The sequence below is a fragment of the Esox lucius genome, chromosome 14 (genome assembly GCF_011004845.1).
Source record: "Esox lucius isolate fEsoLuc1 chromosome 14, fEsoLuc1.pri, whole genome shotgun sequence".
In the NCBI taxonomy this organism is placed as follows: domain Eukaryota; kingdom Metazoa; phylum Chordata; class Actinopteri; order Esociformes; family Esocidae; genus Esox; species Esox lucius.
Genome location: NC_047582.1, coordinates 37,428,407 through 37,452,125, shown reverse-complemented (window position 1 = coordinate 37,452,125; position 23,719 = coordinate 37,428,407). Strand labels below are relative to the sequence as shown.

Sequence of the window (23,719 nt, the reverse complement as noted above, 5' to 3'; positions counted from 1 at the left end):
TCTTGCAGCAGTACCACACACTGCTTCAACAGAAATTACTCCTGACTTCACCTCACTTGTCAACGCCCATATGAGGCTCTCCTGTTCATATTGAGTGAGTAGCCCTAAAAGTTGATTTCTTGGGTCTGGGCTGCTGGAATTGCTGTCATTAAAAGCATGTAGTACAAAAAATATACTGTATGAAGTTAGATGATGGCAATTATACCAACATTTGCTTTGAGTGAAAATCTTCAGAAGTGATTTCATAGACTTATGTCTGCCCTATTATACCTATCTAACTGTTATACACTATAACTTATGTAATGTAGCTTACTCTGTTGAGTTGGGTTTTTAGGCAAATATGTGTACGCAACATTTCTGTTGAGTAATAACCCTAAAAAGGGAATTTTTAGGCCTTTGCCTGCCATAATAACAAAAAAAACTTTGACGCATATGATCACACCAGTGTGATCAGGCTAGAGTGGTCCCTGAAGCGTACGATCATACTGGTGTGATTAGAACGTATTGTTAAGAACGCACCATTAGCACTACTAGTGCTGTTATTTACTCACATTTAGCTCAAACAGTGTTTATAACTTTATTTCATGATTGTAATTGTTTCAAGACCATACTATGATATTAACCAGTTAGCAAGCAACACAAGAAGTGTTACTTATGTACCAACAGACAGCCAACACTAATACACAAAAACAAATTATATTAGCGACTACTATAGAGCATCTTAACATTTCCTGGAAGAGATGACAACCAATCAAAACCATTATAAAAACCTTCTAGAGGTTACGTTACCCGTTGTGGGCGCTGCAATGCTTTTTATATAGTTCATTTTCACTGCACTGAATTACAGGTCACGCTTTGTTAGCTAGCGGTTAGCTGACGTTTGCTAGCGGTTAGCTGACGTTTGCTAGCTAGCTACAGTTACACATCAACCAGCTTTTGCAGCTCTTTGAATTCGAGTCAACGAGAGAAGCTTGCAATGCAATGTATGTAGTGTTACCTGGCAAGGTGACTGTTCAAATGCTGAGTTAGTACTGAACTCACGTGCAAAAAATCTCACGCTGGGGGGTCGTTAAGGAATATTTGAAACTCATGAGTGAAAAGGTTAAAGTAAATTAAGTTAAATTATGAAAACAGTGTTGCATGGAAAATAAATATGCATAAATATAATATGCAAGTTAACAGAGTTAGCTATGTTGTGTGTTTTTTAGGCATGTTGGTTAAAAAAGTTATCTGGCCCACAATGCTCTCTGGCATTTTCGGTGTGGTCACCCAGTGAGAAATATTGCCCACCCCTAGGCTTTGGGGTAGGGTGGCAAGATGGAAGCCTTTTCTTACAAAAAAAAACCATCCAAGCCCGGCTGAAATTTGCAAAAACAAACATCAAGTCCCCCAAAAGCACGTGGGAATTTTTTTTTTGGTCTGATTAAACCATGGTTGAACTTTTTGGCCATAGTTGAAACAAAAACAACACTGCACATCACCCAAAGAACACCATACCCACAGTGAAGCATAGTGGTGGCAGCATCATGCTTTGGGGCTGTTTTTCTTCAGCTGGAACCGGGGCCTTAGTATGGGTGGAGGGAATTATGAACAGTTCCAAATACCTGGCAATTTTGGCACAAAACCTTCAGGCGTCCGTTAGAATGCTGAAGATCAAGAGAAAGTTCACCTTTCAGCACAACAACGACTCAAAGCACACATCCAAATCACCAGAAGAAGATTAACGTTTTGGAATGGCCCAGCCATAGCCCAGACCTGAATCCAATTGAACATCTGTGGGGTGATCTGAAGAAGGCTGTACACAGGAGATGTGCTTGAAATCTGACAGATTTAGAGCGCTTTTGCAAAGAAGAGTGGGTAAATATTGCCACGTCAAGATGTGCCATGCTTATAGACTCCTACCCAAAAAGACTGAGTGCTGTAATAAAATCAAAAAGTGCTTCAACAAAGTATTAGTTTAAGGTTGTGCACATTTATCCAACCAGGTTATAGTGAGTTTTTAATTTTTCAGACTCAAAGGTTTCAGTTTGTTTTTCAATTGAATTGTTCACATTATAGGTCACATTAAAGGTGGAAAAAGTTCTGACATGATTAATCTTTGTTTCATTCTTTTACATCACAAGAACCTGGTTTTTTAATAGGAGTGTGTATACTTTTTATATCCATTGTATACACGCAGTGCCTGAAAATGCATCCAAACCCCTGACTAAATCTAACATTTTACATAATTATGGTACACAGATATTCTGTTCTGTTTTTTATTTTATAAAAAAAAACACTGAAAATCACTTCTTGTTAAGTGACATGAATGGTTTTATGTTAATCATTCAATGTTAATGATTCACTTCATTTTCAGATTCACAGCCTGATCAATGATCCTTAAATTTTTATCAGTGGGGTTTTTATCAAAACAAATTGTCAGCTACTTGTTAGGGCCCTCTCACTTCATTTGCCCCCTTACGTGTATCTTTTCTTCTGCAGATTGGTGGCAGGCAGAGCTGTTGGGATGTTAAGGTGACTGGCTACACCTGTGTTTGGGACTGACTGGAAGATAAAACTTCCTGATTCCCATTCCTGGCTCTCCCATTCCTGGCACCTTTTTTATTTGATCTGTTCAATTATACACATTTTCAATCAATTAACCAATTTTATTTTGCTAGACATTTAATAAACATATTTGTAATTCCTTAAACTTCAACATGGACTACCTTGTTTGTCACAGTCTAAAAGTCTGTATGTGACAAACTGTAAAAGTCAGTCTGTATCGGTTCACCATTGGAGGCCAATGGTAAAGTAACTGTGCCTGTATTAGAGACTTTTCTTTCAAATGTGTAAACTGGAACCTTTCCCTGCCCAATGGGGTAAATACTGCCCAATGGGGTGAATACTTCCATTGCATCTTGGTTGTTTCATTTCAAATTCATTGTGGTGGTGTACAGAGCCCAAATTATGAAAATGGTCCAAGTATTTCCGGACCTAACTGTATGTTAAGATAGTTGTATTGTTTAGTAAAATATTAACAATGTGACTGTATTCAGTAGGATATATTAATCTATCAGATCTACCCAGTGGAATACATTGATCTAGTTTACCTTGCACCACCTACAGGGGATCTGCGTCCAGGGTCCAGCAGGGCTGCAGGCTCCTCTCCCAGGGAGTGGGAGTCTTTACTGAGTAGCTGGAGTCGTGTGGCTAGCTCTAGCCCACCACCCCCCACGGCTGCAGGTCTGCCCTCCTCAGGGCTACTCTGCCTGGGCCGGGACTCGGTGACCTCCCCCCAAAGTTTAGATCTCCTCTGTAACACAACAAAATAAAAGAATAAAGACCAATGGAAAAGAGATTAGTAGTAACAGTGCAACATAATATATTAGGGTTAATAAAATATATTTATTAAGACAACATATCAAATGTTGACACCAAGAAATTTTATTGCTTTTGGAAAAATACATGCCCATTCTGAATTTGATGCTATCAACACATTTCAAAATAGTTGGGACAGGGGTGTGTTTACCAGTGTTTTGCACCACCTCTTCTTTTAACAATACACTGCAAGTGTTTGGGACCTGAGGAGACCAACTGGTGTAGTTTTGAAAGTGAAATAAATTCCCATTCTTGTCTGATATAGGATTTGCGCTGCTCAACAGTTTGGGGTCTTCATTGTCGTATTTTTCATTTCATAATGCAGGCAGGCCAGTTCAGCACCTGCACACATTTACAGCATTTAACATTAACACTGAAGTCATTTAGCAGACACTCTTATCCAGAGTGACTTACAATAAGTGTATTCCTCTTAAGGTGACTTGAAAACCCAAAATCTGACAATCATAATAAGTACACTTTCTTTCATCGCAGGCCATTAGTTGGCAAAGTCAGTGCCAGAGAAACAAATTTAAGATACTAGTTAATACTCATCAAAGAGATAGGTTTTCAGGCGCATTTGGAAGACTTGCAGGGATTCTACTGTCCTGGCTTCAAGGGGAAGTTTGTTCCACCATTGATGTGCCAAGACAGAGAAGAGTTTTGCCTTGGCAGGGCAGGAGCTGCCCACCCGTGAGGGTTGGGGCCAAAAGACATGAAGTGGCAGATCGGAGTGAACAGGAAGGGTTGTAGGGTTTAAGCATAGCCTGCGGGTAGGGAGGTGCCGTTCCCTTTGCTTTACCATAGGCAAACACCAATGGAACTTGCGGAGGAGACGAGTGACATGGGAGATTTTGGGAAGGTTGAACACAAGGCTGGCTTCAGCATTCTAGATAAGTTGCAGGGGCTTGATGGCACAAGCGGGGAGCCCAACCAAGTGTTGCAATAGTCCAGACGGGAGATGAAAAGTGACTGGATTAGAACCTGAGCTGCTTCCTGTATAAGGAAGGGTCATATTTGCCGATGTTGTACAGCATGAATCTATTAGAGCGAGTCACTGCTTTAATGTTTGCAAAGAAAAACCGTTTATTCTCCGGGCGCCTGTTGTAATGTGTGCAGAATATGGTTTGCCATTGTCATGCTGAATAATGCCTTCACAGATGTGCAATTCATCCATGCCATGTGCACTAATGCACCCCCATGCCATCACAGATGATGGTTTATGAACTGTGAGCTGATAACAAACCGGATGGTCCCTCTCCTCTTTAGCATGGAGGACGTGCCGTCCATGATTTTCAAAAATAATTTCAAATTTTGATTTATAAGACTACAGGACAGTTTTCCATTTTGTTTCAGTCCGTTCTTAAATGAGCTTGTAACCGGGAGAAGGCAGCAGCTTTTCTGGATTTTGTATGTATAAGCATTCTTCTTTGCATGGTAGAGCTTTACCATGCATTTGTGGATGCAGCAACATACTGTGTTCACAGACGTTGGTTTTTAGATGTCTTGATAAGCCCATGCAGTGATGTCCGCTAAAGAATAGTATCTGTTATTAATGCATTGCTGCCTGAGAGCCTGAAAATCATGGCCATCCAATATTGTTTTTTGGCTATTTCCCTTGCGTGCAGAGATTTTTCCAGATTCTCTGAATCTTTTAATGATATTATCAATGTCAGTGTCAATGTCAACTTTATTTATAAAGCACATTTAAAACAATTGTTGTTGACCGAAGTGCTGTACAGGACAAAATATCAAAGTTTACAAAATATATGTAATTTACAGGTAATAAATTACATAGATACACATAAGACACAGACAAAATAGCAGCACAGACAATGAATGCCAACTTAGCTAAGATTAAAAGCCAGAGTAAAAAGGTGCGACATTAGCAATGAGTTAAAAATGTGTATTGCCTGGGCATTTTGAATATGCAGTGGTAGGCTATTCCAGAAGATGGGACCACCCACTGTGAAAGCTCATTCCCCTCTAGTTTTTAGCCTGGCTTTTGGGACAACTAGAAGTAACTTGTTAGCTAACCTCACTGCTCGGGCTGGAGAATGGCGTTATAAAAGTTCAGACAGACATAAAGGGGCCAATCCATTTAAAACCCTAAAGAGAAGCATTCAAATCTTAAAATCTATCCTGAAACGAACAGGAAACCAATGGAGAGAGGCCAGAATTGATGTTATGTGCTCCCGTTTTCTTATACTGGATAAAAGTTGAGTAGCGACATTTTGTACTAACTGGAGCCAATTTGGGGTTTTCTGATCTACCCCCAGGTACAAGAATTAGAGTAATCCAGCTGAGATGTAATACATTTATGGATAATTTTCTCAAATTCTCTCAGTGGAAGATAGACCTTAACCTTTGCAAAAAGTCTTAGCTGAAAGAAGCTACATTTCACTAGTAGACTTGTTTGCTTATCGAGTTTGAAGGAGCTATCAAAGATAACACCGAGATTATTAACAAACGGTCTACTATAAGAGGCTAGAGGGCCTAGGGTACCAAGAGGATCACCCAGCAAGTTACCCCGTCCACACATAAGAATCTCTGTCTTACTTTCATTTAAAGTAAGAAAGTTAAGCGCCAACCGGATTTTGATATCCTTTAAGCAGTCTAAGACAGGCTGTACAGAGTCTTTAGATGTTGTTTTTATCGGCATGTAAATTTGTACATCGTCGCCAAAGCAATGAAAGGAGATATTGTGATTCTTAAAAATGGACCCCAAGGGCAACACATATAATGAAAAAAGGATGGGGCCTTTTTTGGAAACGGATTTGTCGTTACAGTCCACAACATAGTAAAAGGGTTTATTAAAAGCAATATACATTATATATTCTAGGGTTTAGTAGTGGCAGTCAATCAAAACGCAATAGGATTTAGTACCAGGGGGACAAAATTGTGTTCGGTAATAATTTAATTTGAGTCCCAAAAGGTTGTCTGTGGGAGCTCTACAGATAACATTTTAACTATCTATTCACTAACCCTAGCCCTTAGTCAAACTTCACCTTTATCCTAATCCTGACATTAACCCTTACCCTAAACCTTTACCCTAACCCTAACATGAATTTGCCTCATTAGATAATCAATAATCAACAAAAAATACTAGATAAGTAAATATCATAGGTTTCAAGGTATTATTACAACTTCAGATTCACACACAGTCTCTATTTTAAACAGTCTCTTAAATATACAGTCTCTACTATATTAAGTCTCTAATTAAAACAGTGTCTCACATATACAGGCTCTACAATAAATAGGCTTTATTATTAACAATCTTTACTCTACATAGTCTCCAATATTCCCAGTATGTTAAATATACAGTATCTACTATATAGATATGCTAATATTTTCATTCTGTACAATATACAGCCTATAATATATACATTCCTCTACTGTATAAATTCCATTATTGTACTACAGATTTGTTCAGAAAGGTGATAGAAGGGTTAAAGCCGTGCTGCCAAAGGGGTTTCAACAAAGTACTGAGAAAAAGGTCTGAATACTTATGTACATGACATGTTTCAAATTTTTATATGTTTTTGGTAAAGTTGACTAAAACTGTCAAAAAGAGAAGGTGGGTTATGGCTATGCAGGGAGTGGGGGATGGTGATTTTATGCGGATTCCAACCTTTTAAAAAAAGAAAATGTCAAAGAGGGATTGAGGTAAATTAGGGGTCAGGGTTACCTGGAAAAGGTAACGAGGTGGGCGCCCAGGTCCACTGCCAGATGGAAGCAGCTCACTGTCTGAAGACTGTTTAAGTAGAGGATCCCTGAGAGCAGAGCGACCACGACCCAGGGGAGAACGCAGTCTGGGCTTCAGAGCCTGGGGCTCCTGGGTTGAAGAGGCTGTGGAGGTGGGGGTGGTAGGTGTGGTGGGGGTGGAAGGGCGGGGCTGGGGGTGCTCTGGAGAGGGAAGGGTTGGTGGCAGGCTGGGAGCTGGTGTGCTGCTGGGAGATGAAGTGCTCTCTATGTGAGGGTCCCCCTCCTCCACCCCTGAGTCTGGAGCTGACTCACATCCTCCCACCCCTTCACCGGCCTGGGGCCTCCGCGGTGACAAGCTAAGGGAGGAGGGGGGCTGAGTGGGGGAGGGGGGCGTTACAAATGCCAGTGGAGGAGACACCAGACCAATCTTACGAAGCTCCTCCCTTGTCTCCTCATCACTGGATGACAACAGTGCAGGGGGCAGGGTCACTGTGTAAGGCCCACCATCTAGACTCTTCCTCCTCTCTGATTGGGTCTGGGTCTGTGTATAAGGCCCGCCTTCCTCCTCTGAGCTTCCAACTGTCAGACTCCTTCTCCGCTGTAATTGGCCATGCAGCGCTTCAATCAGCTCTTCTCCCAGACCTCGTCCCGCTGGCTGGTTGTCATTCGTTACATTGATGGTCACCTGACTGATAGCAGGGAGAGGCATAGCTTGCCAACGCTCAGGAGAGGGCCCAGCAGGAGATGTGACTCCACCTTCAATATCTGGCCGCTCAACAACAGGTCGCTCTAACTGCCCATCAAGAAATAAGGGTGGGGTAATACGCTTGTGTCTGGGTTCAGGGCTAGTCAGGGGAGGAGTGCGTTTAGGCCTGGATTCAGGACTAGGAGAGTGTGTGTGTTTGGGACGCAGTTCTGTGCTAGGTGAGTGTGTTTGTTTGGGACGCAATTCAGGGCTAGGTGAGTGTGTGTGTTTGGGCCGCGGTTCAGGGCTAGGTGAGTGTGTGTGTTTGGGCCGCGGTTCTGGGCTAGGTGAGTGTGTGTGTTTGGGCCGCGGTTCTGGGCTAGGTGTGCGGGCAGTGAGAGCACGTTCACGAGCAGCCAGGGCTAGAGCAAGGGGGGAGGAGGGGTCTAGCGGCTTACCTGTCAATGGGTGGAGGAATGTGGAGTGAGGGGAAGAGGAGGGGGAGAGTACAGGGATGGGGGGTGGCAGCTCCCCCAGGTCGTCTACAGAGTGGGACTGGGTCAGTAGGATGGGCGGGGCCTCTGAACCCCCTCCCTCGACAGACAGGAAGAAGGAGGACCTACGGCCCTGAGGGGGTGTGACGCGTATTTGAGCACGCTCAGTGAGGACCTGTTGCTGGTAAAGCTCTGCCCTACTTGGCCCTTCCTCCACCTGCACCTGTTTGAGCAGCGGAGACTTGCGGCGTTGAGGCTTACTGGGTGGGGCAGGCAGCTGGCCCACATTGGCATAAGGGTTTTCTACTGGCCGGCCACGCCTCCTGTTGCTGCTGCGCTCCCCAGAAGGGTTAGGGCTAGGGATAGGGCTAGTTCTGGAGAGGGGACTGGGGCTGGGAGTTGGGCTGGTTCGGGAGAGGGGACTGGGGACAGGGCTGGGCCGGGATAGGGGGGCTGTAGCTCCAGCAGGAGGTCGAGCAAGGGGAGCCATGGTTGCTGGCTCTGCAGGTTGATGGCCAGTTACAGCTGAGTCCTGTAGAATGATCATGGAGCGAGCTTTTCTCTGCCGTTCTGCATGGCTTCGAGAGGCCGACGAATCACAGACGTCATGCAGCCTGGGTTCTGCTCCAGGCTTGAAGCTAGAACGTGATTGGTCTGTTGCTCGCTGTGGAGGCGGTGGGGGGCAGAAAGCCGGGGGCGGACCAGAGTCAAGGTAGTAATGGGATGGGGGTGGAGGAGGAGCGGTCTGGGGTGGAGGAGGGATGAAGCTGTCAGTCATTGAGGAGCTCCTAGGAAACCGATGCTCTCCAATCAGAGCAGAGATCCTGTCATCCTCTGGAGCACCTGTAGGAGGGGTTTAATAGTCTGTTTTTTAAATATTCTGGGAGAAAAACATTTTGAACATTCTCTTATTAGTGTAATATTATTATAACCATACTTCCACAACACGTTAACAATATTACAGAATACAAAAGGGACATCAGCAGTGTGGGGGAAGTATCTGCTTGTCTGCCAGAGGACCTGAACACATTCCATGCACACTTGGAGAGTGATTCCACAGCCAAGGATTTACTGATGGTCCAGGAGGACTGCCCATTGCAATTATCTTGTGCAGACATTTGCAAATCCCATAGCACCTTTGACCAACCTCCCTACCCTACACTTTAGACCTGATGGCTTCAGAAGAATTCTGTGAGTGGCCCAGCAAGAGCCCAGACTTGAACTCGATCAAATACTTCTGAAGAAACCAGAAAATAACTGTGTAGCGACATTACCCATCCAACTTGAGAGAGCATGAGAGGATCAGCAAGACAGGGAGGAGTAGCCAAGCTTGTAGCATCACACCCAAGAAGACTCAAGGCTGGAATTACTGCCAAAGGTGCTTTAAGAAAGTAAGGAGTGAATGGGTCTGAATATTTGTTTCCTTTTCAAAAACATCTCCAAAACGTTCTAAAAATCTGTTTTTGCTTGGTCAATATGGGATATTGTGCATAGATTGCTGAGTATTTTTCATTTAATTCATTTTAGGCTATAAAGGGTCTGAATACATTCAAATTCACTATAGACTGTTTAAGATATTTGACATTGTTATAGGTTGTAACACCTCTCTGGCCTTCCTCTGAGTGGCAGTGCTCATCCTCCCCTACTATTCACCACCTTTTCCTCAATAACAGTTCATCACACTCCACTGTGTGATATGTATCAATCATACATGTCATCCATTCACAATCACTGCAGGTAGATATACCACCTAATTGTCTGTCAGTCAGTCCTTGTTGAGTATTGTTTGGTAACCTTCCATATGTAAGGATGTTCCCATAGTTCGCTAGTGCAAATTCCTTCAGTTTGGTTTGGTTTCAGTCTGAGTTATTTTGCATTTACCCTTATTGGGTTAATCTTTTATTTATCTTCTATATTTTGAAATTAAACCAGTTCCCCTGCAATTGCATCTGATCTCCTTGATTCCTACGTTACATAAACCGATCAGCCATAACATTATGACCACTGATAATCTCGTTATCATGGCACCTGTCAGAAAGTGAAAATGTTGTCCTCAAGGTTGATATGTTAGAAACAGGAAAAAAGTGTAAGGATCTGAGCGACATTGTCAAGGGCCGAATTGTGATGCCTAGACGACTGGGTCAGAGCATCTCCAAAACTGCAGCCCTTGTGGGGTGTTCTTGGTCTGCAGTGGTCAGTACCTATCAAAGGTGTTCCAAGGAAGGAAAAGGGAATTAGTCATGGGTGGCCAAGGCTCATTGATGCATGTGGGGAGCGAAGGCTGGTCTGATCCAACAGACGAGCTACTGTAGCTCAAATTGCTGACAAAGGTCATGCTGGTATTGATAGAAAGGTGTCAGAACACACAGTGTATCGCAGTTTGTTACATATGGGGCTGCGTAGCCACAAACCAGCCAGGGTGCCCATGCTGACCCCTGTCCACTGCTGAAAGTGCCTACAATGGGCACGTGAGCATCAAAACTGGACCACAGACCAATGGAAGAATGTGGCCTGGCCTGATGTACCACGTTTTCTTCTACATCACGTGGATGGCCGGGTACCTGTGCATTGCTTACCTGGAGAACACATGGCACCAGGATGTACTATGGGAAGAAGGCAAGCCTGCGGAGGCAGTGTGATGCTTTGAGCAATTTTCTGCTGGGAAACCCTGGGTCCTGCCATTCTTGTGGATGTTACTTTGACACGTATCACCTAAGCATTGTTGCAGACCATGTGCACCCTTTCATGGGAACGGTATTCCCTGATGGCATTGGTCTCTTTCAGCAGGATAAAACGTCTATGCCAAAAATGTAAAATGGTTCAGGAATCATTTGAGGAACACAACAATGTGTTCAAGGTGTTGACTTGTCCTCCAAATTCCCCAGATCTCAATTCAATCAGGCATCTGTGGGATGTGTTGGACAAACAAGTCTGATCCATGGAGGCCCCACCTCGCAACGTACAGGACTTAAAGGATATGCTCTTGGTGCCAGATACCTCAACGGGTCAGGACTGTTTTGGCGGAAAAGGGGGGACCTACACAATATTAGGCAGGTGGTCATTATGTTATGGCTGATCGGTGTAGGTACCAACTAAAAAAATAAATAATGTTTGCATTACATACTGAGCTAACTATCGAAGGTTGTTATATTCATGTGTTAGGATTATATGCAACTTTCTCTACCAAAATTCATCACTTTGTTTTTGAGATAAACACTAGATTTTCAGTATTTATTGAAGAACATTCTTCTGAAACTTGGGACAGAGGGGTTGGAGCCTATAGTAGCAGGGCAGAGTGGTTGGAGCATATAATATTGGGACAGACGGGCTGGAGCCTATAGTAGCAGGACAGAGGGGTTGGAACCTATAGTATTGGAACAGAGGGGTTGGACCCTATAGTATTGGGACAGAGGGTTTAGAGCCTATAGTAGTTGGACAGGGGGGGTGGACCCTATAGTAGCAGGGCAAAGGGGTTGGAGCCTATGATAGTAGGACTGTGGGTTCGGAGCATGGAGCATCCTAGCAGTCCACCCAGCAGAACTCTGTGTCCTTCTCAAAGTGGTATCACTGGTTTGTTTAAGAGAAGCTCATTCATGCTTTTATCTCTAGTAGGGTTGACCACTGTAATGGCCTCTTAACTGGACTCCCCAAAAAGACTGTAAAACAGCTGCAGCTCATTCAGAATGCAGCTGCTAAAATGTTAACCAGGACCAAGAGAACAGAGCACATCACTCCGGTATTCTCAGAGATATTCTCAGAGCTGTGTAAGGATATCAGAGCTGTGTGTAGACCTGCACAAGGCTGGGATGGGCTACAGGATAATAGGCAAGCAGCTTGGTGAGAAGGCAACAACTGTTGGCACAATTATTAGAAAATGGAAAAAGTTCAAGATGATGGTCAATCTCCCTCGATCTGGGGCTCTGTGCAAGATCGCACCTCATGGGGCATCAATGATCATGAGGAAGGTGAGGGAACAGCCCAGAACTACACGGCAGAACCTGGTCAATGACCTGAAGAGAGCTGGGACCACAGTCTCAAAGAAAACCATTAGTAATACACTACGCCGTCATGGATTAAAATCCTGCAGCACACGCAAGGTCCCCCTGCTCAAGCCAGCGCATGTCCAGGCCCGTCTGAAGTTTGCCAATGACCATCTGGATGATCCAGAGAAGGAATGGGTGAAGGCCATGTGGTCTGATGAAACAAAAATAGAGCTTTTTGGTCTAAACTCCACTCGCTGTGTTTGGATGAAGAAGGATGAGTACAACCCCAAGAACACCATCCCAACTGTGAAGCATGGAGGTGGAAACATAATTCTTTGGGGATGCTTTTCTGCAAAGGGGACAGGACGACTGCACCGTATTGAGGGGAGGATGGATGGGGCCATGTAGCGCGAGATCTTGGCCAACAACCTCCTTCCCTCAGTAAGAGCATTGAAGATGGGTCGTGACTGGGTCTTCCAGCATGACAACGACCCAAAACACACAGCCAGGACAACTAAGGAGTGGCTCCGTAAGATCTCAAGGTCCGGGAGTGGCCTAGCCAGTTTCCAGACCTGAACCCAATAGAAAGTCTGTATGGAGGAGTGGGCCAAAATCCCTGCTGCAGTGTGTGCAAACCTGGTCAAGAACTATAGGAAACGTATGATCTCTGTAATTGCTGGATTTTTGGTTTTAGATTCCGTCACTCACAGTTGAAGAGTACCTATGATAAAAATTACAGACTTCTAAATGCTTTTTAAGTGGGAAAACCTGCAAAATCAGGATCGGAGAAGACCTAGGTCAGCATGCTCTGTACATAAAAGTGATTATGGCCACAACCAAGGCACAAGGCCTCAAACCTATCATATTTACAACCCTGTTCAGTTGGCTCCAAGGTAAAGTTGCCTGTGTCTCCTCTGTTTTCTTCCGTATGTGTAGGACATGGACTGGGGGTAGCTCAGATCAGGAGGTCTGTTAACTATGACCCAGAACTATGGTTGCCATGGCAGTATAGGGTTCTATCTTGTTTTCCTTTTAGTATGACGACTTGTTTTGTATGTATCTCATAGCATTAGAGATTATATTATGGGGGTTGACAAAGACGAGTATAAAGAGCTAGAAGCAATAATGTGTAATCAGAACAATTGTTATGACACTACTCTGTTTGTCTCTGTACTTATACTCTGTTTTGTGAAAGCAATTGTTCCTGTGGATCCACATACTTAAACTTGAAATAATCAACTGTTATACCAGACTCTGAGAAGTTTTTACTTGTATAAATCATGAACATCTTTTCTATGACCCAACTACAGAGGGCTCCAAGGTGAAGCTGACTGTGTCTCCTCTGTATCTCCCAGTTTGGGCAGGACAGAGACTAGGGGTAGCTCAGATCTGTCTGTTAACTCTGACCTAGAGCTATGGTTGCCATTGTAGGGTTCTAACTTTTTTTCCCATTAGTATGATCATTTGTTTTTGTATGTATCTTATAGCATAAGAGATAATATTTTTGGGGGCTGACAAGGAGGGGTATAAAGAGGAGAAATAATGTATGATCTGAACAATTGTTGTGGAAATTCTGAAACCTGATGCATTCTTAATGATTAAAGGACTGAGTCCCCTTGTTTAGATAAATAGATGAGTGTGGGAGAGGGGATCTGGTATATGTCTTAGGGGCATTCTTGATTGGTAACAGTAGATTACAGGGTTAATCGTAAATCTACCTATCTGTAGGTTGTCCAGATGAAGTCTCCCTCAATGGTTGAGAAAGTTACCCAGATGGGGGAAGACAACATGTCCCTTGTGTAATGCCCAGGACATGTGATAGAACAAAGGGCATGTGTTTTATTGACACAGGACAGATGGGCAACAACTTACTACACCCCTTTTTCTATGTATTGTATACGGATTGTGCATGTATTGAGTTAGAGACTCCTCGGACGATTATGTTTGTAAGCAGTTGACGCGTCTCTCTTATTTGCAAATAAATAATTAATAAACTGTTAATTGTGCCGAGAGTATTTCGTCTCTGTACTTCCTTCTGAAAGAGTTCTAATTGATAAGATTACCATCACACACTACTATGTGGGTCTCTGTACTTATACTCTGTATTGTAAAAATTATTGTTTCCGTGGATCCATGTAATTAAACTGAAATAATCAACTGTTATATGAACAACTGTTGAGTCTCTTTTCATAATAAATTACAAACACTTTTCCATCTTCCACAGCAGCAATGCTTTAGAGAGAGGGGATGCCAACAGAGGATGCCAACAGAGGATGCCAACAGGGGATACCAACAGAGGATGGAACACCGCTGTGCTATACGCTTGGAAAACCTGAATTATCCCATGGCTAAACACTACCAGGAAGCCAAGAATGGAAGTGATTCTACTCAAAGATTCTACTCAAAGTTTCAGGAATTGAAGTCATCTACAGTAATGCCAGGGGCGATGATAAACTTAAATGTCCAAACTAAACAGCTGCATTTAGCAGTTATGCGGCACAAAACTGGAATAAACTACCAGAAGATGTAGACTTGCTGCAAACGTATCCATTTTTAAATCCAGGTTAAAAACACTTCTTTTCACACGCCTATGACTGAGCACTTAACTTAACAATCCTGTTAGCCTTACAGTTTTCATAGCTTCCAATGTTTTATCCTGTTTTTATTCTATGTTTTATTATTGTGATGTTGTTTTTATGCCATTGTATTTTTAAATTTTTAAAGCACATTGTATGAATTGTGCTATATAAATAAACTTTATATCCAGCCCTGGCTGATCCTCCTCAGACTGATGTTTGACTAAGTCTATGGTCTTCATAGTATTGATTCTCTTTACATACAAGGCTCAGAGCAACTAAAATAGAGTTGTTGTACTTCTTTACCTCTGGCAGTGACTTGAATGGGAGTGTCAAGAAGCTGTGTAAGTCATTGCAATGTACAAAGTTCTCACCAGATTCACTGCCAACAGGTTAAGATAGGTTGATCCCTGTCACCGTGCTTTCTTTCAAATTCCTTACTTTTAGGATTTTCCCTATCAGCACCAGATTTAAACAATATTTAAAGATAATCCATGTTAATTTCAGAGCATACATATCTTAGAACAGGTCTTAATAAAATAAAAATACTAAATCATATTAATTACATGCAGCAAACTAGAACATCAAGGAACACACACACCCTCTAGGCTATAACCCCCTTGCATACATTGTGCCCAGACACAACAAAACTACTCAAAGACTCACACAAACACACTTACAACACACATACACACACACAGTAGGGTGCAACAATGTGTTTCACTTACACATACATTCGCAAACAGACACATAGAAATGTACATTTTGGCTGACACCAGTATGATCCTTTCATGGTTACACACACTTCCCTCACAGACAAAGACACCCCAAAATTAGATAAGGTTGCAAAATGGCAACAGACACACAACAACCATGTTTTGGTCAAAGTGTTTTCTATTGCTCTTAGTATAGTACCAAACATCATGCATTATGTTCTTTTTGGTTAATGTTTTTGATGAGTGACAACCCATCAGCTACTTCATACTGCAATAACCCATGTCTGTGTCCATGTTGACCTCACCTCAACTATTGTCAGATATCTAGGTTAGTAATTACGTACCACATATCAGACCGAACAGACAGATGACTGAATGAGTTACTGACAGCTCCTGAAAATTCGGAAAATATGAAAAATGTAAAGCTTGCATAGCTGAACTTTTTTGGGATTTTAAATAATGTGCATTGTAATGTTAGACTATTGGTTTTGATGAGGCAAATCTCCACAGCTATATGGGTTATATGCAGTGTTTTTGTCATCAGCTTCACAATCTTTTACTGGTGGTTTGCAAATTGGCAGCAGACAAAAGGCTGCTAGAATCAGGTTATATTCTCACTGAGATGTGGTTCAAGCTAGCTTATCTTAAGCATACTTTTATTTCTCGTTTTACCATAAAACAAAGGTAAATAAAACATCAGACATTTTGTTAAATCGGTTTTGGATGATTATTGGGCTAGGATTAGTATTTGGATCATTATTGGGCTAGGGTTAGTATTTGGATCATTATTGGGCTAGGGTTAGTATTTGGATCATTATTGGGCTAGGGTAAGTATTGGTTAATCATTGGGTTTTAACTAGTATTTTGTGGATAATTGATATCACCCTATTGTAGGGTTATTGTCTTACCAAAAGACTTGGTCCGGGACATTCCTCTGGGCAGTTGCATGGTGGCTTTCTCCAGGCCAAAGGAAACTCCCTGTGGAACAGGCAGGCCCTGACGTTCAAACAGAGACTGCAACACACACACAGAGAGACAGATTTATTGTGATTACAAGATCAGAATCTTTTGGGTACATGGGGAATCTTTTTTGCTGATTTTCTGTCAAATTTCCATGGGATGTTTAGCCCGGTCATTTTGGAAATGTTTAATGGTGAACAGAGTATGTGAGCAGAGTTGAACTTCCAGAAATACCACTCATCGTAACGTTGTTGCGCCTTTCCTGAACACTCCAAAAAAATCACTTAGCTCACAGGAATTAAACTGCCACTCCAATTCACTCCATTCATTCTCTTTTTACAGTCACCATTTAAATCAAAAACATAAATGTTTTGACTATGTATGCTGACCATATGTTTTAAAATTATTAAAAAATTGAAACTTATAATTTGACTGAAGCCTATGGCCTATTTTAATAAATAACATGAAAATGCGACCATTTCAAAATATTTAAAAAAGGCTAGATATTGTAGGCTTTGCATTTTAAATAAAATCCATACAATTGAATAGGTTGGGCTGTATTATAAGCTTATTATTCAAAGTATATGCATAAATAAATCATTTTAATCACCCCTACGCTACAGGAAAATCAAGTGCTAAGCATTTAAAGAACAATTTGCAGAAAAGGTCTATAAAATAAAATGCTAAATTTGCTAAATTAGTCTACACAAAAAGCCTTACCCGTAGTCTGACACAACTGAGACATGGTATGTGTTCTTTATTACTGACACAACTGAGACATGGTATGTGTTCTTTATTACTGACACAACTGAGACATGGTATGTGTTCTTTATTACTGACACAACTGAGACATGGTATGTGTTCTTTATTACTGACACAACTGAGACATGGTATGTGTTCTTTATTACTGACACAACTGAGACATGGTATGTGTTCTTTATTACTGACACTGCTGAGACATGGTATGTGTTCTTTATTACTGACACAACTGAGACATGTTATGTGTTCTTTATTACTGACACAACTGAGACATGGTATGTGTTCTTTATTACTGACACAACTGAGACATGGTATGTGTTCTTTATTACTGACACAACTGAGACATGGTATGTGTTCTTTATTACTGACACAACTGAGACATGTTATGTGTTCTTTATTACTGACACTGCTGAGACATGGTATGTGTTCTTTATTACTGACACTGCTGAGACATGGTATGTGTTCTTTATTACTGACACTGCTGAGACATGGTATGTGTTCTTTATTACTGACACAACTGAGACATGGTATGTGTTCTTTATTACTGACACTGCTGAGACATGGTATGTGTTCTTTATTACTGACACTGCTGAGACATGTTATGTGTTCTTTATTACTGACACTGCTGAGACATGGTATGTGTTCTTTATTACTGACACTGCTGAGACATGGTATGTGTTCTTTATTACTGACACTGCTGAGACATGGTATGTGTTCTTTATTACTAACCCTAACCACAGCAGAGACAATCGTGTCTTGGTTCCCCAATTCTTTCTGCCTATTATCAATAATGTCTGCAAGGGGAGTCAGTATGTCTACCAGAGGCCTGTAACAGACACTCTTCCTTTAGGGGGTTTTGTGCCCCTCTCACCACACAGCTGGGGCATAAAGTGCAGTAAGGTAATATTGAAAATATATTCTTTTGTCATTATTGATTATTTTTCTCTAGAAAATTAAGGCATTATTAGTCCAATTGAGAAATGATAAGCTACACCTCAAGGGGATATCCTTAAATCAATTCAAATACATACTTTGCTGGTGAGAGATTCATTTATATTTTTGTAGCTCAGGTATTTGTCAATTGAAAGATCATTGGAAAATGCAATTATGAATAAAACTGTATCAGACCTATTAATTCAGTTTATATACTATTTATTTCTAATTTTTAAAATGTTATTTTTAATGCAATTTTCTATCATGTATTATAAATACAGAAAAGTATGGAATAGGTGGTTCTACACTGCTCAAACAATTAATGGAACACTAAAATAGCACATTGAGTCTCAATGAAGAAAATATATTAAAGAACAAAATCTTTACTGTACATTGTGTAATTTGTTGAGAACAAAGTGTCATAACATTGGTGAAAGGTAACCAAAATCAACAACCAATTGAGGGCTGGATTCATACTCAAAAGTAAACAATTTCACAGGCTGTTCCAAATTGCATGAATTTCATTACGGCAACTCATAATGTGACTCAGTAGGGTGTATGGCCCCCACGTGCCTGTATGCCCTCCCCACAACTTAAGGGCATGCTCCTGATTAGACACTGGATGGTTTCCTGGGAGATCTCCTCCCAGACCTGGATCAGGGTATCAGTGAGCTCCTGGACAGTCTGTGGCACTACTTGGTGGCATTGGATGCACCTATACATAACTTCCCAGAGGTTCTCAATTGGATTCAGGTCTGGGGGATACGAGGGCCAGTCAATGGCGTCAATGCCTTCGTCATCCAGAAACTGCCCTGCACCAGGAGGAACCAAGGGCTCACTGCACCAGCGTATGATCTGACGATGGGTCTGAGGATTTCATCCCAGTACCTAACAGCAGTCAGGCTACCATTGGCTAGCATGTAGAGGTCTGTGCAAACCTCCAAGGATATGCCTCCCCAGATCATCACTGACCCACCGACAAACTGGTCATTAGATTAGATTCAACTTTATTGTCACAGTGCAACAAAATGCAGTTAGCATCTAACCAGAAGTGCAAATAGAAGAGGGCAGAAAAAGTAATTACAAGTATTAAGTATATTACAAATGGAAGGTATAGATGTGCAATGAAGGCAATTGAAGTACAAATTGCAATAAAAAAGTAGCAATTAAGGCAAGTAGAGGAGGGCAGAAAAAGTATTAAGTATAGTGTTAGAAATCAGCCATTTCGTATAGTGGTTGAAATAATGATTGCATACCCGTTCGTCAAGGGAGAGAGTAATTCAATTATTTATTGCAGAATTTGATAGTTCATTGTTCATGATGTTACAGACTCGGTCTTCATACTCGGTCTTACAAACTCCATCTCTTCTCATTCAATTTCAAAGTAACTTCCGGTCATACCTCTACTTTATAGACATCCCAACCTGGAATACACATCCCTGCACTGTTAGCCCATTGGTTGATTACTGTTGGGCTTTGAATGAATGTGACTTCCTGTGTATGGATAAACAAATGGTCTGTTGTAAACTAAACATAACATGCACTTCAACAATAGTGTATGTTACAAGTGGGATTATAGTTGTACGGGTACAGATGGCTATTCTAATGATATTCCAGAAGTGCAATCGAGGCAAATTGAAGGAGTAAGGTATCATGTGCAACCGGGATGCAGATATAGCAGCAAAGAGGTTTTTTGAGGTAGACATGCGTGTGTAACAACTGTAAAAATACAAGCATGTTGGCAGAACTAAATGTGCAAAGAGGCAAACTGAAAGTGCAAGGTACATGTGCAACTGAAATGCAGGGATAGCAACAGTGAGGTTTCCAATGTAGACACGTACTTGTAATAACTGAAAACATTCATTATCGGACTTTGCAAGGCACTGTCAGAGTAGTACATAGGGAGTAGTGCAACAAGGTCCCTAGGAGGCGGGGGTGGGGTACGGTTAGTGATGGGTGACAGAGTTCACAGGGTCCTCTGGGTCACATAGTTCAGCAGGGTTAAAGTAGATGGGAAGAAACTGTTCCTGAGACTGCTGGTGTGGCATGGGTGTGAAGGGTCCCTGATGATCCTGCACGCCCTGCGCAGACACCACTTGCGCTGGAGGTCTGCGATGGCAGGAAGCTGGGCAACAGTGATGTTGGTTTTCACCAACTGTTGCAGGGCCTTCCGGTTGGCAACGGAGCAATTGCTAAACCACACTGTGGCAGAATGCTATTGATTGTGCAGAGGTAAAAGTTCACAAGGATCTTGGACGACAGGAGGCTTTCTTCAGCCTCCTCAAAAAGTACAGGTGCTGCTCTGCCTTTTTGACCAGGGCTAAGTTGTCCTCGGAGATGTGGACACCCAAGAATTTGAAGCTGGACACATAGTCCACCTCAGTGCCATCGATGAGAAGTGGGGCGTGACTGCAGCTTATAGACTTCCTGTAATCCACAATGAACTCCTTGGTTTTCTTTGCGTTGAGGGCCAGGTTGTTGACAGCGCAACATTCTGCCAAGCGCTTGACCTCCTCCCTGTAGGCTGACTCGTCATTGTCACTGATCAGGCCTACCACTGTGCTGTCATTTGCAAACTTAACAATGGTGTTGGAACTGTGTCCAGGAACGCAGTTGTGGGTGAAGAGGGGTTACAGGAGAAGGATCAGCACATAGCCTTGTGGAACACCAGTGTTCAGGAGGGAGGAGGAGGTGAAGTTGTCTAACCTGACAGACTGGGAACTGTTGGTTAGGAAGTCCAAAGTCCAGTTGCAGAGAGAGGGGCTGATCCCCTGGTCATGGAGTTTGTTGACCAGCCTAGTGGGGATGACTGTGTTGAATGCTGAGCTTAAGTAAATGGATAGCATTCTCACATAGCTGTTGGTTTTGTCCAGTCAGGGCAAAACTGTGGAGAAAGCTGTGGAGACTGCATCCTCTGTAGACCTGTTCGACTGGCAGGCAAACTGGTAGGGATCCAGTGTTGGGCGGAGGCAGGACTTGAGGTGGCCCCGAACTAGTCTTTAGAAGCACTTCATAATTGTGGGAGTGGGGTCAGAAGTCATTCAGGCTAGACCCAGTCGACTGCTTTGCCACTGGCACAATGGTTGTGGTCTTAAAGCATGTTGGGACAGCCGCCTTGGCCAGTGACAAGTTGAAAACATCAGTGAAGACCTCAGCCACCTGCCAAGCACATGTTCTGAGCGCACGCCCGAGAACACGCCCATCAGGACCAGCTGTCTTGCGTGGATTCACCCTGCTCAGTGTAGATGCCCAGGGACTCCATCGGGACCAGCTGCCTTGCGTGGATTCACTCTGCTCAGTGTAGACACCAGGGGACTCCATCCGGACCAGCTGTCTTGTGTTCTTTCACCCTGCTCAGTGTTCAAGGTTTATGGGTGGGGACATTGTTGGTGCAGATGTTGATGTAATCCAGAATGGAGGAAGCATATGTTTCAGTGTATGTATGGGAGTCAAGGTTGGGTTGAGTGGCAAACAAACTCCAGTCTGCGTGTTGAACCTGGTGCTGTAGAAGTGAATTTAACCCTAACCCTAACACTTCTGGTCTTCACTGATAGTTTCACACGTTAAATGAGGAGTAAATACTTGGGAAGTAGGAATAGGGAGAGATGGTTAGACTGTCCCAGGTGGGCGAGGGGAATGGCTTTGTTAGCCTCCAGAATGTTTGTGTACACATGGTCTAGTGTATTGTGTCCTCTGGTGGGGCAGGAGATATTTTGGTTTGAAATCTCCGGCAATCAGCAAAACATCATCTGGGTGTTCCATCTTCTGTTTGCTAATGGCCGCCTGCAGGTCTTTCATTGCTAATTTAGCATTAGCATCCGGTTGGTAAGTAGACCGTCATAACAATAATAGCAAAACACCAGAAGCAAGTAGAAAGGCCTGATTCTAATCATCAGGTACTCCAGATTGGTTGAGCATTGACTCCTGGTTAAGTTAGTGTTTGTACACCATGTTTTGTTTACATAAATGCACAGCCCACCTCCTCTGGTCTTGCCGGAGTCCTCTGTGGTCCAATCTGCTCTGAAGACATTGCATCCTTCCAGCTCAATTAATTTGTCGGGTATGTTGTTGTTAAGCCACGTTTCCTAGAAAATCATGACGCTGCAATCCATAATACATTTTTGTGAGATGATTCTCAGTCATATTTCGTCCATTTTGTTTCACCAATAACCGTACGTTAGCAAGGAAAATGGAGGGCTAGCATTAGCCGCGTACCTCCAATTGTCGATGTGAATGGCGTCTCCTGGGGCATCTTCACAATCTCCGGTGGAAGTTGGAAGTTTTCAAAAACTCTTTCTGTGCTCTGATGACCAGGAGTTCTTGCTGGCTGTATAGAGTGTGTGCTTGGTTGTACTGAGTGAATAAGCTAAAAACTATTAAGTAAATGACTGCTACTTTGCTAAAACTGGGTGGACCCAGAGCCTCTTGATGTACACGTGCATATACGTGTATACATGCTGGATGATGTTGCAGGCAGCATAACGTTCACCACAGCGTCCCCAGAGTCGTTCATGTCTGTCACATGTGCTCAGTGTGAACCTGCTCTAATCTGTGAAGAGAATGGGGCGCCAGGGGCGTTTCCAGCATTGAAGGACATCCGGGGCTTAGCCCAGAGCATTTTATGCAAATACAGGGATCACTCGAAGAGTTTTTTTTTATTACAGTAACACTTTACTTTCAGTCAAAATAAATCTTTAACATTATATTCAAGGCAGGCTAACATCCTCTCAGTGCTCAACTGAGCATAACCTTTGTTTTGGATATGGAAAACATAACCATTGCTCAACTGAGCATGATAACAATATACAGTACATCTTTACATTATGCCCAATACACATACACAGAGTCAACATACAACATACACTATTCAACTCTTGCTGTCTATCTGGTATGTCCTTCTATATTTGTTATATTACTCTCTCATCCACCTGCTTTTGTCTTTCTCATCACTTGCTTTTGTCTTTCACATCACCTGCTGTAGTCTTTCACATCACCTGTTGTAGTCTTTCACATCACTTGCTTTTGTCTTTCACATCACTTGCTTTTGTCTTTCTCATCACCTGCTTTTGTCTTTCTCATCACCTGCTTTTGTCTTTCTCATCACCTGCTTTTGTCTTTCTCATCACTTGCTTTTGTCTTTCTCATCACCTGCTGTAGTCTTTCACATCCACTTGCTTTTGTATTTCTCATCACTTGCTTTTGTCTTTCTCATCACTTGCTTTTGTCTTTCTCATCACTTGCTTTTGTCTTTCTCATCACCTACACGAAGGGACGTCGTCGGCGCCAGCCGCGCAAAAGGCCTGAAAAAATACTAGCCTCCCGTACTTGGTGTACCCCCCCTTTTTTTTCGCGCTAAAAATAGGCCGCCCCCCTGGTAAAATCCGTACGGTCTTCCAGTCCGCCAAAGTCGAAACGGCGCGTCTCTGGGGCCCCCGGGGCCCGAGATATGATTTTTTTTCCGAAAAGTGCCAAAAACCGCGCTACCGGACAATTCCACCAGGTGGCGTGCGACCATACTAGCCTAATGCCGGGATTGCGTGGCAAATGTACG

The 23,719-nt window shown here is 42.7% G+C and overlaps 1 protein-coding gene across 1 annotated transcript in view; it reads right to left on the bottom strand.

Annotated features, from left to right (window-relative positions):
• The window catches only part of shank3b (SH3 and multiple ankyrin repeat domains 3b), a 133,412-nt gene that overhangs the window by 5,748 nt on the left and 103,945 nt on the right, over positions 1 to 23,719 (bottom strand). The window contains 4 exon segments of the mRNA XM_034296770.1: positions 2,462 to 2,602; positions 3,093 to 3,295; positions 7,046 to 9,084; positions 16,425 to 16,530. Of these exon segments, the coding sequence (XP_034152661.1) occupies positions 2,462 to 2,602; positions 3,093 to 3,295; positions 7,046 to 9,084; positions 16,425 to 16,530 (2,489 nt within the window).